We start from the raw sequence: 16,377 nt of genomic DNA on the forward strand, positions 1-16,377 counted from the left end.
GGTTGCTGCGGGACATAATGCTAAAAGACGGAACATGAAGCGGACGTAACACAAGGTATGACTGTACTCTATTCCAATCTTAAAAAGGGAAAGCTTAATGCTGGTGGTCAACAAAAAAGGTTTAAAGACTCTCTTAAGGCAAATCTTTTAAAATGTAGTATAAACACCGACAACTGGGAAACACTGGCCTGCAAGCGCTTCAGTTGGAGAACAGCCTTTACCAAAGGTGTTGTGGGTTTTGAAGACGCTCAAACTCAGGACGAAAGAGAGAAACGTGCTAAGAGGAAGGCATGCTTTGTGAACCATCACCGTGATCGGCTCCCACCCGGAAACCTACGTCCCCACTGTGGAAGGACATGTGGATCCAGAAATGGCCTCTACAGTCACTTCTGGACTCACAGTTAAAACCATATACATGAAAGGCAATCTTAGCTACAAGTGATCGCCAAAGAATCACCTTCTCATCCAACTATAAACCATAGAGACACTTACCCAACCCAGCCTTTTTACTGTATGTGCAGAGCCCTCCTTGCACCTTACCTGGACTGGTTTTTCATTCTAACAGTCATTGTTAGCTTCCTCCTAAACTGGTTCTTACCAGTTGTGTGGTCAGGCCTCACTCTTGTGTAGCAACTCTGGCCTCCGATAATGTGTTTTACAGAATTTCTACTTCAACAACTGAAGCAGAGTTGATAGACCACTGGCAGTCTGCAGGCCACCGTTTGAGAGCCCCTGGTTTAAACTGTATATGTGTATATGTGTGTGTGATATATAACATAATCAATATACATCACTCAAGAAGCTTTTCCAAAACAATTCCAAAAGCTTTATGAAATCTTTATGAATAAGCAACGAACCACAGTTCTGCTTAAAACAATTCCAAACAATTTCTGCTTAAAACAATTCCAAAAGCTTTATGAAATCTTTATGAATAAGCAACGAACCACAGTTCTGCTTAAAAACCTGGAAGAAATGTTTATTTCGATGTAGTTTGCATAATGTTGACAAAAAGAAATATATATCTAGGAAAAACTGCCCACCAAAATTACTAACCTTCCGTTTACATTTTAACTGACTGATGGAGAAACAATGGACTATTGAACTATTGCCATCCCCCTTCAATTTTGTCCACTGTCACTCATATGGATTTCCAGGACTTATAACTTGGTCTCCAGACAGACATCTAGACATTTATGCAGCTTGTGTGTGTGAATATCTAATAAGATGGTAGCTGGATTTCTTCATGTGTAGAAAGTTTAATTTCTATGGTTTCCCCTATATGTATACATCAAAGCATTAATGCAACAATTTACTTATGCAGTTTTCCCACTGTATGAATTCTCTGATGTGAAATAAGATTTGTGTTTTTGCTATAGCTCTTTCCACAATCAGAACACTTATACGGTTTCTCCCCTGTGTGGATTCTCTTGTGTGCCGTGAGGCTTGAGCTCTGACTGAAGCTCTTTGCGCACACAAAGCATTTATAGGGCTTCTCCCCTGTGTGGATTCGCATGTGCTTAATAAGCGTTGAGTGATTGCAGAAGCTCTTACTACAATCTGAGCATCTGAACGGTTTCTCCCCTGTATGAATTCTCTGATGGGAGGTAAGGTTTGAATTCCAAGTGAAGCTCTTCCCACACTCTAGACATTTGTATGGTTTCTCCCCTGTGTGGATTCTCTGATGCAGAGTAAGGTTGGTGTTCTTGCTAAAGTTTTTCCCACACTCCAAGCATTTATAGGGTTTCTCCCCTGTGTGAATTCTTTGGTGCGAGGTTAGGTGCCCACCCTGGCTAAAGCTCTTGCCGCACACAAAGCATTTGTATGGTTTCTCTCCTCTGTGAATTCTCTTATGCTTAATAAGATCTGACTGACTAGAAAACCTCTTGCTACAGTCTGGGCAGCCATAGGGCTTCTCCCCTGTGTGGATTCTTTGATGAGAAGTAAGGTTGGTACTCCGTGTGAAGCACTTTCCACACACGAAGCATTTGTAAGGTTTCTGCTCTTCACAGAGCATTTGAAATTCTGGAATGTTTCCGCCCTCAGTGAAGCTCTTCCCAAACACTAAGATCTGATCTGGTTTCTCTTCTGTGTGTATTCTCCAACAAATATCAAGGCCCTTGACTCTCCTGTTTTCTGCCAGTTCTTGTTGATCTGGGATGTCATAACAGTTCCCATCCTGATAAGGAACGGATTGGTGTTTATTTTCCCCCGTGTGGTTGTCTTCCTCCATCTGTGGTCCATCTTGATTCCAAAAGATCTCCTTCAAGTCTTCATGCCCATCTCTTCTGGACAATAGCCCAGGTAATTCTCGTTCTTCCTCATTCTCCCCCACACCATCTGCAAGAATAAAGACAGAACCCCAAAAAGATATCAAGGGGGGAAAGGCTTGGGACCTTCCACGAGGCACTCCCATCATCTGTGCAAAAGTCTGTGGGGGACTTTTTGTCTGTGAACAAATATTACTGAATGCAACCTTGGGGGTGGCTTGGACAATGGGAAGGAAAGATTCCCATTTCCCCCCATAGTAATAAATTGGTAGTGAACAGGGCTTTTTGGGTACTGGTGCCCTACATTCTGGGGCACTAAGTGGCTCAGATTTCCCCCACACCCCTTTCTCTCTCTTTTTTAAAAAAATATTTTTTTGTTTTGTTTTTCAAACTACAGTTTTACAATCACAAATCCAACATACAACATAAAGACAAGATTCTATAGAATCTCCTGGACTTCCCTCCTCCCCTTTGCGGGTCTTATTGTTAATCATTTCCTCCTGCATCTTTTATACTAATCCAAATCTTTTACATCTGCAGTATATCCAAAATTCACCATTAAACTGCAAGTGTTATTTTCCAATCCTACTAACAATTTCAACTGTTCACAGTCGTACCTCGGCTCCCAAATGCCTTGGGAGTCGAACATTCCGGCTCCAGAACGATCGAAAACTGGAAGTGAGTGTTCCGGTTTTCGAACGTTCTCTTGGAAGCCAGATGTATGACAGGGCTTCTGTGGCTTCCAATTGGCTACAGGAGCTTGCTGCAGCCAATCAGAAGCCATGCTTTGGAAATTGAACATTTCTGAAGTCGAATGGACTTCCAGAACGGATTCTGTTCGACTTCTGAGATATGACTGTACAGTGGTTTTTAAGATAAATTGTAAATGTTCCCCATTCTTTATTAAACTTTTGGTCTTCCTGATTTCTGATCCTTCCGTTCATTTTTGCCATTTTGGCATAATCCATCAACTCAAATCTGCCATTCTTCTCTGGTCGGGACTTTATCTTCTTTCCATCACCCCCACACCCCTTTCTCAATTAATCATAAAGCTGTGGTGGTTGCTTCCCCTCCCTGCTCCCCAACGTTTTCAATGTTTTGTTTGATTTTTATTATCTCCGGTTGCCTGTTTATCACCGGGTGTGGTGTCATTTTTATTAATCCATTTGCTCATTTGATAGTGGCATTATTTATTTAATGTGTGCAAATCATGGAGAATAAACCTATCGATTGGTACTGGCCCTGATGGCTGCAATCTACCTCCACTGTCGGAATCAGTCTTCCCCCTGAATCCCAGTTGCTTGCAATCACAAGTGGGGAGACTGTCGCTGCTGCATTCAGGCCCTGGCTTGGGAGCTTCCCACTGCGGCCTCCGGTGGGCCACTCTAGGAAGAGGGAGTCAGTGGAGTTTTGTCTGCTTTTGCCACAAGCACTTCAAGGGTTCTGTATCTTACCGGCATCAATCTCTATTTGGATCGTGGGTTCACTGGGGACCTGGGGACCTTCCCCACAGGAAGTGGGTAGTTCTGCTTCCTGTGCTGGGTGGATTTCCTGACAGCACCTCATTCTTCCCCGACTTGCCGATGAACTATTGAGCTCGTGACACGGAGAAAGACTCTCTTCTTATTTCCATGCTGAAGTCCCACGTGGCGCCACCGTGTCAGAATCTTTGGGCAAATATTTCTCCTCCTCATCTGCGGCCATCCATCCTTTGCCTGCTGAAGACAAAAAGTGGAAATCCCAAACAATTCCATACCTGTATTAGAGGAAACAGGGCTACAAAAGACAACCAAGCTTCTTGGTTTAGAGAAAAGAAAAAGGCAACATGATCAAGTGTATAATTAAGCAGTGTGTGGAGAAAGTGGGCAGATGAAAGCTTTCCCCTCTCTCTCGTAACTCAAGAACTCAGGAACATCGAATGAAGCTGGATTTTGGAAGATTTAGAAGAGTGGTGAAGATGGTTAAACTCTTCTCCCTTGCAAAGCACATAAGACTTGAAGGAGGAAGTTGGAAGAGTGACGCTCTTTCCCACTTCCTCTTTCAGCTCTATGTGCTTTTAAAGCTTCAGAGTCGTTCTGTCGGAACGGAATTTGAAACATACATTTCTTTAAACAAACAACACAAAAGAAGCCACGGGTATGCAATAGCTTGAGAGGCTATACCTTGGGCTGCAAGGTGGGCACTTAATCCAGATTTAGTAATCATAACTGAACTCAAAAACAGAATTCTAAAACCCTACCATGTCAAGGGAAACTGATCAGAACATTAACATTTACGTTATGTTTAACCAAATATGTTCATAAGCAAGAGGGAGTTCTTGACCGTGCTCCTCCTTACCTAAAATCGAACTAAACGGTTACAAAATCATTCTCCTTACTCTGGCCCCGGAAACTCTTAATTTGCCTGACAGTTTCTCCAAAAAGAGCAACATCCCAAACTTCCGTATTCTGTTTCCCGTCTGTCAGGAGCTGGCAGGCTGCCAGCTTAGATAAACAGCATGCAGTGGTGGTAATTACAAGAAGATTTGCCTCCAGCAGGAAACACAAAAATGTCCACCCCTCGGACGCCTCTCTTTGACCTTAGGTTCTTCTGCAAGCCCTTGGGCTTTCAGGGTCAGCTCCCACCCCTTCCTCTGCCGAAGATTTCCCCCTCTCCTGAGAGGTGACTAATGGCCGCTCTCCAGAGGGTTGGTCTATGTCCAGCCTGCTCTCACTGTCCTGATAAGTTACGTTCTCTCCTCCTTCTGGAAAGGGGGGCTCTAGCACACTGCTTTTGGCTGGCTGGGAGAAAAGCACGTCTCTCTCTCTCCCCCTTTCTGACTGACTGCCCCCCCCAAACTCGGACTGCTCCTCTGGACTGTGTGTGGGAAGCTATGTCCACCACACTGTCTGATCTTGAGCCCAGCACAATGGCAGGCCATCCACCACGCTTACCTGACGGGCGGGGAACCCCATCGTAGTGGCTGTCATCTTCCTGCTTGGTTTCCACGTTGGCCGGCCTCTGCACAGCATCAGGAGGAGTTTGGTCAACCTCAGGCGAACCCTCTTCCTCCTCGTCCTCCTCAAATAATACCTGCAACAGCAGAGAGGGGCCTGTTCACCTTTTTCAGCCAAAGGACCACGGCAGCCTAACGAGGGTCACATGCCGTTAGCAGGCAAGGACAGAGGCAAAAGTGTCAGGAGCGAGGACATACCTAGTAGGGCTATTTTCTACGCACACTAGGGTGATGACTTTTTCCATTTTTTCCCTCAAAAAATATTTCCTGTAGCACAAATGGATGAACTTTTGCCTATTAATGACTAAAATGAGGTATATTCCATTGAAATATTTAAAAAGGTTACGCACAAACCGTTTTTAATTGTTTTGTATGCCGTTTTACCATTTCATAAAATTGTATTAACAATTCTATATATATTTCGTATCAAATTTGGACACAACACCACATTCCACAATGGGGAGTGTTCTTAGCAACATAGGGTATACAAAAGTCACACCTGCGCAAGGTAAAAGCCTCTTTTTGGGACCTCAGAACTCAGCCAGCAGACCCTGCCGGGCATGCTGGGAAAAGAACCTACAGAAGAGGTAGCAAAACATCGTCCTCTAGCGGCGTCTATACTGTTACTGCAGCTAAAAAAAGCTTCCTTGCGTGTTTGATGACACTATATAATGTTGTATATAGGTGACTCTAAAGCTTGGGTTCAATTTTATATCTGCTTACAGTGACTTCAAAAATGGTCAAAAAACTGATAGATAAATTTTTTTAAAGCATTTTGTGCGTGAGGTTTTTTTTTATCAAATCTCTTTGAAAGTAAGATTTTATCTAATCTAATGAAAGCACATCAAATTATGATACAGGGAAATGAGGTTGTAAAAAAAGTCATCACCCTAACGCACACAAACACACCTGTCAGAACCATTATTGCCGGCAAGAATGTTACTCGCCCCAAAATGGAAAGAAGCAGAAGTCCCAGCAAAGGGTGAATTGATACAAAAACTTATGGAATATGCAGAAATGGCGAAACTTACCAGAAGAATAAGAAATCAAGATAGCAAACTTTTTAAAATAAAAGAATGTAAATGGTTTGATTAATATTTACAGACAAATTGTAAACAGATAAAAACACTGGCAGGATTACTGTAATAACCTGCAGCTACATAAGAGTATATAGTTAAAGAAGTTAAATAAATGAGTAAGTTAATTTGGATATGCAGAAGATAATAAAAATAAATTCAAGCAACTGCAGAAAGAGGGGGAAGGAAGTCAAGTTTTAAAATCTTAAAATGACTGTAAAACTAGTGAAATGTATATACCTGAAAAGTATAAATAATATTTTTTTAAAACTATTATTGTCAGGGGGCGCCCCTGGCTACAGCATCTCAAAATTTCAGTAGCACTCTGTGTGCTGCCCAAATCCCCCCTCCTCAACCTCTTGCTTTCCATTGGACGTCATAGTTGTGGTGCCCAGCGTGGTCAAAGGGGGTAGGCTCTCCAAATCCACCATTGCTGCCTGCTTTCAGGCCTGTTCTGAAAACCTGCTCCGTTTCCAGATAGGCCTTTCACAATATGAATTTTCTCTTTTTTAAACCAAGTAGCGAAGGTGGTTGAAATCGCGCAAGTTAAATCCTAGCAAGGCAGAGCGCTCAAACCACAGTTTATTCCGGGAGTAAGGAACCTTCCAGATGCTGCTGGACGACAATCCCCCATCAGCACCAGCAAGCGTGGTCAACAGTGATGAGAGTCGTAGATTAACAACATCTGGAAAGCCAGAGGTTCCCCACACCTGGTTTGGTGTAACTTGCCAACCAGAGTTTTATCAAAACAACATCAAACCTTTGGTTATGTAAAACATACTCAATACCTACATGAGACGTAACCAGCTGTAAATATATCATTTACTGTATCATATTATAGATTTTAACAGAAATAAGTCGTAAAATTCAGCGGAAAAGCAGAAGACCCAGTAAATCAGTTCATATTCTAATCAGTTCATGGATCAGGTCCAAACATGTCCACAGAATCCTTTCACAAAGTTTGCAGCTACTACTATGCCACAGATCCACGATGTTGTTACATCATATGCGCTTGTACTACTGATGAAGCCCAGGATGGCGAAACAAGGTTGTTGTTGTTGTTTAGTCGTGTCCGACTCTTCGTGACCCCATGGACCAGAGCATGCCAGGCACTCGTGTCTTCCACTGCCTCCCGCAGTTTGGTCAAACTCATGTTCATAGCTTCGAGAACACTGTCCAACCATCTCGTCCTCTGTCGTCCCCTTCTCCTAGTGCCCTCAATCTTTCCCAACATCAGGGTCTTTTCCAGGGAGTCTTCTCTTCTCATGAGGTGGCCAAAGTATTGGAGCCTCAGCTTCAGGATCTGTCCTTCCAGTGAGCACTCGGGGCTGGTTTCCTTCAGAATGGAGAGGTTTGATCTTCTTGCAGTCCATGGGTCTCTCAAGAGTCTCCTCCAGCACCATAACAAGGTTAATATTCCGGAAATCCTTGTCAGACTTTGTGAAAGGATTCTGTGGAACTATAACAACTCTTCATGTGGATTGCTTGGACTGTATGAACAGACGCAGGTGGAATAGATACTAGCACATGTTTGGACCTGATCCATGTACTGATTATAGTATTAACTGATTTTTCCTGGGTCTTCCGCTTTTTCCGCTGAATTTTATGACTTATTTCTGTTAAAATCTATAATATGATACAGTGGTACCTCGGCTTGCGTACCCGATCCATTCTGGGGTGCCGTTCGCACCCCGAAAAGTCCACAACCCGATCGGCGCTTTCACACATGCGCGAAAGCACGATAGAGCACTTCTGCACATGCACGCGCGGCAGAACCCAGAAGTAAACACTTCCGGGTCCGCTGCGTTCGCAACCTGGAAAAACACAACCCGCAGCGGATGCAACCCAAGGTATGACTGTACAGTGAATAATAGACTTACAGCCAGAGTTTTATGGCAGCTCTCACCTGGTAATCCAGTCTCGCAGCTTCTCGTTGCCTCAGCAAGAACTCCTCAGCCAGGGCCACTGCCTGGGAGCAGGTTTCCGGGCTGTGCTCCCTCACCCAGCTCTGGATCTCCAGTGGCAGGACGGTCAGGAACTGCTCCAGGATCAGCAGCTCCAGGATCTGCTCCTTGGTGTGCCTCTCCACCTTCAGCCATTGGCGGCAGAGCTCTTGGAGCTGCCCGCAAACCCCTCTCGGCCCCTCGGCCTCCTGGTAGCGGAAGCAGCGGAAGTGCTGGCGCCACCTCTCCCTGGTGAGGGCGTCCCATCGCAGGATGATGGCCTTTACTTTCCCATAATTCTCCTTGTCTCCTGCCTCCAGGCTGCTGAAGGCCAGCTCGGCTTCCCCGCTGAGGGCTGGCAACAGACGGACCGTCCACTCAGCCTTGGGCCACCGGCAGGCTTCGGCCACTCGCTCGAAGGAGGCCAGGAAGGCCTGGGCGTCGTCCCAGGGGCTGGGCTCCTCTGGCAACTGGGGGACCCCCCATTCCGAGTGAGGGGACTCTATCGTCTTCAAAAACTCCTGCCACTGGGCTTCCCAGGACTGGGCCAAACCATCTTCCGGCTCCTCCTTCACCTGGCCCAGAGTCGCTCTCCGGCGCGATCCCCCACAATGCACTGCTTCAGGGGTATCGCTTTCTCCCTCGAAGCCCATCCTGGGCTTGCGGCTTACATTGTCCTGGAGGACGTGAGTGGATTTCCCAGGGTTTTCCTTTTGCGTACTGCCGTCGGGAACGTCTGTTTCCATTTTCATCCCAGGACAAACTCCCGGAAAACACCAGAATAAACTACCGTGATCGAGGTGGGTGCGTTGAGCTTCTGTCTGGGGGAGGGGGGGAAATAGGCAGGTGAGATAAACCTTTCCAAACTCTTTCCCTGTTGGCATCTCTTTCCCCAGGCAGAGGGCCTTCTCGGTAGTGGCACCCGCCCTGTGGAACACCTTCCCGCCAGATGTCAAGGAAATAAACAACTACCTGACTTTTAGAAGACATCCGAAGGCAGCCCTGTTTAGGGAAGCTTTTAATGTTTGATGTTTTATTGTGCTTTTAATTCTGTTGAGAGCCGCCCAGAGTGGCTGGGGAAACCCAGCCAGATGGGCGGGGTATAAATTATTATTATTATTATTATTATTATTATTATTATTATTATTATTATTATCATCCCCACTGAATATTCTAGCTGTGTGTGATGGATATACAAAGTATATGCATATAAGCATCCCCCCTCACGGTGTAGCAATTAAGGTGATAATGTAAATCCTGGAATATGCTTATATTAGTGAATTATGGTAACCTGTTGCTTTAAAGAAACTGATGATTCAGCAAGAAGCCGTCCCTACTGGGATAGAAGGTCAGCTAATACGTAAATCACAAAGAAGCAATTCATAAACTAGAACATAAATTGTTACATCCACACGTAACACAGGTTCCCATACATGCAAACTAACAATATGTAACAAATCACGGTAAGAATCAAAGTTTAGTTAGCAATGCTTATTGCGCATGCGTATTAGATTAGGTAATGACATACGTATTAAATATGAAATGAGATGATGAATCATAGAATCATAGAATCATAGAGTTGGAAGAGACCACAAGGGCCATCCAGTCCAACCCCCTGCCAAGCAGGAAACACCAGTGGAATTTTCTTTCTTGTAGTTTGAATCCGTTGCTCCGTGTCCACTTCTCTGGAGCAGCAGAAAACAACCTTTCTCCCTCCTCTATATGACATCCTTTTATATATTTGAACATGGTTATCATATCACCCCTTAACCTTCTCTTCTCCAGGCTAAACATACCCAGCTCCCTAAGCCGTTCCTCATAAGGTATCGTTTCCAGGCCTTTGACCATTTTGGTTGCCCTCTTCTGGACACGTTCCAGCTTATCAGTATCCTTCTTGAACTGTGGTGCCCAGAACTGGACACAGTACTCCAGGTGAGGTCTGACCAGAGCAGAATACAGTGGTACTATTACTTCCCTTGATCTAGATGCTATACTCCTATTGATGCAGCCCAGAATTGCATTGGCTTTTTTAGCTGCTGCATCACACTGCTGACTCATGTCAAGTTTGTGGTCTACCAAGACTCCTAGATCCTTTTCACATGTACTGCTCTCAAGCCAGGTGTCTCCCATCCTGTATTTGTGCCTTTCATTTTTTTTGCCCAAGTGTAGTACTTTACATTTCTCCTTGTTAAAATTCATCTTGTTTGCTTTGGCCCAGTTGTCTAATCTGTTAAGGTCATTCTGAAGTGTGATCCTGTCCTCTGGGGTGTTAGCCACCCCTCCCAATTTGGTGTCATCTGCAAACTTGCTCAGGATGCCCTCAAGCCCATCATCCAAGTCATTGATAAAGATGTTGAACAAGACTGGGCCCAAGACAGAACCCTGTGGCAGGCCACTAGTCACTACTCTCCAGGATGAGGAGGAGCCATTGATGAGCACCCTTTGGGTTCGGTTTGGGAATATTAAATATAAAATGATGTAATGATTTATGTGATTGGTTGAATTGAAATCCTTTGTCTGAAATGTTATAAATACCCCTGCCCAACCTTTGGGCGGGGTTGCAGTGTTCCGAAAAGATTCGACTGTAACCTTATTGCTTTGTGTGGCGAATTTGAAACAGTTATGTTATGTTTTTGTTTCGCAACCGACCTTTCGAAGGGTTAACCCAGACTCCTGGTTAACTGGCAGCAACATTCCATGGGAGGCGTGGCCTGCATGGGGTTTAAATGGAAAGGGGAACCGTTATGTCAGTTGACAGTTGGGGTTTTTGTGTGGGAGCTTGGGTGGTTGTGGAGAAGGTAGACTTAGAGTAGATGAAGTAGTTGATAGGTATTCTGTTATCTGATTACCAAGAACGTTACCTGTGAAATTAAGTTTGTACCAATGATACCAGAAAGCAACCATTAAGATTCAAGCCAATAAATATCCATCTTTAAAGTGTCATACCAGTAATCATCTATTTCAATTTCCAGCTAAGGTATCCAGGAACCCAGTTGGTGGGGAGCGCTTTTAAACTGTCAAAACTGCCTTTTAGAGGAGAAAGGTTAGTTGTGGCTGAGAGTGCACCAAGAAAAGGAGGGAGGCTAAAGGAGGAGACTGGTTCTGGATGGTAATAAAGTTACCTCAGGAAGGAGGCTAGCTTTACAGTAAGGGAGTTTCTAGTGAAGTGAAACCCTTATCTGAGTACACATAGGAACAGTCTTACTTATAGCCCCGAGTCTATATAGGTACCTGGCCACGTTTAGACTGGAAGAGGACTCTCTTTTATTTTTGAAAACCCATGAGTGCTAGAGGGTTTAAAGAAAGGCTAGAGGGATAAGTGGGAGGTTTGAGTTACCTCAGAAATCCCTGTTAGTGCTTTTAATAATTGAGAGGTCAAAGTTATAAGACAGAAAGTAAAGGACTTTCGTCGCATTTTGCAATAAACAAAACAGACTCCTAACTCCTCTTGTCTCTGAGTTTTATTGGCTAACTCAGAAGATAAGCCATTTTTTGGCTTACAACAACGGCAGACACAAGCCCATTGCATTGCACTGGGTGGGACCAAGTGCCAAGTAGCCCCTCCCCTCTCCGGAACATTCTACCTGGTTATTAGGGAACCAGAATGTTTTTCCTTCCTTCCACATTGCCAGGGATCAAAACTGCATACAAAGAAGATGCTTTTCCACTCATCCACCTTAAGATTTGAGCCTCACGCAAATTCCCAGAGTTCCCCAGAAAGAGGAGCCGATTGCTAAACCATTCTGGGAATGGTCTGTGAAGGGGAACAGGGGACCTCCTATTTTCAACTTCTTCAACAAAGGTTCCCAGGATTCTTTTGGAGAAGCCAAAACCGTTGAAAGTTGTATTAAGGGCACTTTGAGTGCAAGGTACAGGTGCACAGACATTTGCACGCACTTCAAACCTTAAAAGTTTAAGAGAGCCTCGCCTTCTCCTGTTGACAGCCACCTCAAGCTTCTCTGTCTTAGGCTGCAGTTGCACAACATATCTTCTGCTTTCCTGACATTTCCCTGTTAATTTTGACATTACAGTTGAGCATTCACACAACATGAAAGCCACATCTGGGAATATAGTGCAAGCTTCACACTAATTTCTCAGTTACAGTGGAACCTCGGTTTTCGAACGTAATCCGTTCTGGAAGACCGTTCAACTTCCGAAACTTTCAAAAACAAAGGGCTGTTGCCAATTTCAATTTTTTTTGGGGGGGGGGGAGGAGAAATGCGCCTCTGAAGCCATTCAAGTTCTGAAAAACATTTGAAAACCGGAACACTTACTTCCAGGTTTTCGGTGTTCGGGAGCCAAAACATTTGGCAACGGAGTCGTTCGAGAAAACCGAGGTTTGATTGTATTTGCTTCCGGGGGGGGGGGGGCTGTTTGTAAATGATACAGAAATGAGTGCTAAACTTGCATATCCTCCAACATTTATCCGATGAAAATAGGGACGTCCTCTTCCATAATAATAATAATAATAATAATAATAATAATAATAATGTTATTATTTATTCCATGCCCATCTGTTGGTCTCTCTGGGCAGCTTCCAACATATATATAAAACATAATAAAACATTTTTTAAAAAAACTTCTGTTTGAACCCAAACCAATGGCTTTGAGTTACAAGAAAGGAAGAACTTTCTGACAATAAGAGCTGTTTGACTGTGGAAGGGTCTCCCTCAGGAGGTGGTGGTCTTTCCTTCCTTGGAGGCTTTTAAGCAGAGGTTGGATGGCCATCTGTCAGGGACACTTGAACTGAGATTCCTGCATGGCAGTGGGTTGGACTAGAATGATGACCCTTCGGGATTCCCTCCTAACTCTATGATTCTATGATCTCTGTATCCCTGCCAAGCAGATCCTAGACATGGAAGTGATCTCTCTTACACACAGAGAGAGAGGAATGACAACTTGGTCCCGTGACCATGAGTGCCCGGAGCCTTTGGGTACCCAGCCCCCTCATGGGGAATTTTGTGGGTGCTTTGGCACCCAGGAAGTTGGCACCTATGCGCGCGCACACACACACACACTCTTAAGAGGAAGCGCTCTCTGGAAGCCAGTTTTGGAAAATTGCATTAAATTGCATGCATTTGGCAATGACGTGCAATAATTTGGGAACTCAATAAAAACAATTGGCCAAAAAGGAAGGAAGGAAGGAAGGAAGGAAGGAAGGAAGGAAGGAAGGAAGGAAGGAAGGAAGGAAGGAAGGAAGGAAGGAAGGAAGGAAGGAAGGGCTCTCACCTTCTGATTCGGCTTGGTGTTTGAAGAGATGCCCGTCCCCAATCTTCCCTGTTCCTGCGTCCGTTCAGACGTGCATCTCCCCCCGTGACGCCACGTGCGCCCCAAGAGCACCCGCCGGCCCCAAGAAAACTGCATGCATTCAATGGAAGCACGCAAGGAGCTTAGCTCTCCATGGGAACATTTGGATTGGATCTCCTGCTGGCTCTCTCATTCCCTCTCCCAGCTGCTGTTGCAATGATCTTGCTGGCCCAGATCCAATTCCACAAGGGGAGGTTTGGATCCACACATAAACACACACACACTTTTCTTTCTCTCTCTCTCTGATCCCCGATTCTAGGTGGGTATATTATTTTAATTTTTGTGTGCAACGGGCTCCATCCTGCCTTCTTAGCATTGACTGGGGGGGGGGAGAAAGCTCCTCCTCTTTCTGCACAGAACTGACGAGAGGAGAGTCAGACTCACGCCCGGCTGGACTTTTCTGGGCAAAGGGGAATTCTGGGAGTTGTAGTCTTTCGCAGTCGGAGCTGCAATTCCCGGAGAGCCTTTCCGATCTCTCCAAGAGGAGGGGTCAATCCTCACACTATCCTTATGCTTACAGGTAGGTAGCCGTGTTGGTCTGGATCGAAGTAAAATAAAAAAAATTCCTTCAGTAGCACCTTAAAGACCAACTAAGTTTTTATTTTGGTATGAGCTTTCGTGTGCATGCACACTTCTTCAGATACTTATGCTGCAATCCTGCAGCAGCCGCCAGTCAAGGTTGAATCCAATGCTCAGAATAAACCCAAAGCACAGTGATGGACTCTCCTTCCTTGGAGGTTTTTAGGCAGAGAATAGATGGCCTCCTGGCATGGAGGCTTTAGTTGAGATTCCTGCATTGCAGGGGGTTGGACTAGATGACCCTCAGGGGTTCCCTCCTGGGGGCACAAGAGCCAACTCCCCTTCCAAAGTGACTGAACAATCAACCCTTCTTCACAGAGAACTGGGAATTTTAGCTCTCGGAGGAGAGTAGTAGCAGCATCTCATAGACACACCCCCCCCCGTGAGATATAACATTATTCAAAAAGTGAACTCCTGTTCACGTGAAGGAAGCCTAAAAGGCCATTAACTTGGTCTAACTCGTTCTTGAATTGTCCCCCTTTAAAATCAAATGACCCCCCCCCCCTGTGGGAGGAGGGTGCCCCACGTTGGGAACCACATCCTAGAAGTGTCTCAGCACCCTTAACAAACTACAGGTGAAACTCGGAAAATTAGAATATTGTCGAAAAGTGCATTTATTTCAGTAATGCAACTTAAAAGGTAAAACCAATATATGAGATAGATGCATGACATGCAAAGCAAGATATGTCAAGCCTTCATTTGTTGTAATTATTTGTCGTTAGGCGGGTCACTTATAAGTGGAATGTAATTAATGGAATGTAATAGCGATGTTTATTTTTGTATTATTGTAACTTTTTGTTTTATTACTGTGGGATTTCCAAAATAAAGCATTTGTAAAAATTAAAAGAAAAATAAAAAACAGTAAGTTGCATTACTGAAATAAATGCACTTTTCGACGGTATTCTAATTTTCCGAGTTTCACCTCTTACATCTCCCAGAATACTTCAGGCAAAGTCATGAATGTTCAAAGTACTGTAGTACGATACAGACTCCTTTTGGAGGTGGTGGACTCTCCTTCCTTGGGGGATTTGAATCAGAGGTTGGAAGGACATCTGTCATGTTTGATGAAGTTTAGATTTCTGCATTGCGGGGGGAGGTCCCTTCCAACTCTACGATTCTATGAATCTTGTTCCAAACCACAAACTGGGCGAATGAAAACTGGCCGGTTTCTGTTGCTTCCTGTATGCTTCTTTGTGACCCAAAATGTTTAGTTGTGATTCCTGTCTTTGCAGTGGGTTGGACTAGATGACCCTGGGGAGGTCCCTTCCACCTCTACAACTCTCCGATTCTAGGGCAAATGCTTGGACCTTCGCGGACTGAAGGCACTTAGAGACCGTCCCACATTTGTGAGTCCTGGAAGACTTGGTCTTGGTTTATCTGTCTGGCTAATAATAATAATAATATATTATTATTTATACCCCGCCCATCTGGCCGGGTCCCCGTCCCCCCGTCACTTTGGGCGGCTTCCAACACACATTAAAATACATTAAAATATCACAGATTAAAAACTTCCCTAAACAGGGCTGCCTTTAGGTATTTTCTAAATGTCAGGTAGTTGTTTCTCTCTCTGACCTCTGATGGGAGGGTGTTCCACAGGGCGGGTGCCACTACTGAGAAGGCCCTCTGCCTAAAAAGGTAAAGGTACCCCTGACCATTAGGTCCAGTCGCGGACAACTCTGGGGTTGCGGCGCTCATCTTGCTTTACTGGCCGAGGGAGCTGCCGTACAGCTTCCGTGGTCATGTGGCCAGCATGACTAAGCCGCTTCTGGCGAACCAGAGCAGCGCACTGAAACGCCGTTTACCTTCCCGCCGGAGCGGTACCTATTTATCTACTTGCACTTTGACGTGCTTTTGAACTGCTAGTTTGGCAGGAGCTGGCAACGGAAGCTCACCCTGTCGCGGGGATTCAAACTGCCAACCTTCCGATCGGCAAGCCCTAGGCTCTGTGGTTTAGACCACAGCGCCACCTGCGTCCCGTCTGGCTTAGTTGCTGACAAATTTCAGTATTGATGCATATTTTCTGCCGCTTTGTGTTTTGGCTTAATCAGCAAAAGCTCCGCTTGCTATATTAGAACGTTAAGAGCAGCTCAAGGTGGATCAGTCTACTGGCCTGTTCTCTAGCATCCTGTTCTCAGTACTTCACGCAGCACATGATTAAACAATGGAACTCCCTGCCACTTGAGGCAGTGATGGTCACCAACTTGGATAGC

At 44.9% G+C, this 16,377-nt stretch overlaps 1 protein-coding gene across 1 annotated transcript; it reads right to left on the minus strand.

The window, feature by feature from the left end:
- Positions 1-803: 803 nt before the first annotated feature.
- LOC118080212 (uncharacterized) lies at positions 804-13,926 on the minus strand. The gene is given in 7 exon segments (XM_088663740.1): positions 804-2,337; positions 3,722-3,985; positions 5,201-5,339; positions 8,245-9,102; positions 10,931-10,992; positions 12,210-12,291; positions 13,511-13,926. Coding segments are annotated over 7 exon segments (2,568 nt in total). The 5' UTR covers positions 13,646-13,926; the 3' UTR covers positions 804-1,309.
- Between the last annotated feature and the right edge of the window lie 2,451 nt (positions 13,927-16,377).

The sequence above is a fragment of the Zootoca vivipara genome, chromosome 2, assembly GCF_965207765.1.
Source record: "Zootoca vivipara chromosome 2, rZooViv2.hap1.1, whole genome shotgun sequence".
Classification (NCBI taxonomy): Eukaryota; Metazoa; Chordata; class Lepidosauria; order Squamata; family Lacertidae; genus Zootoca; species Zootoca vivipara.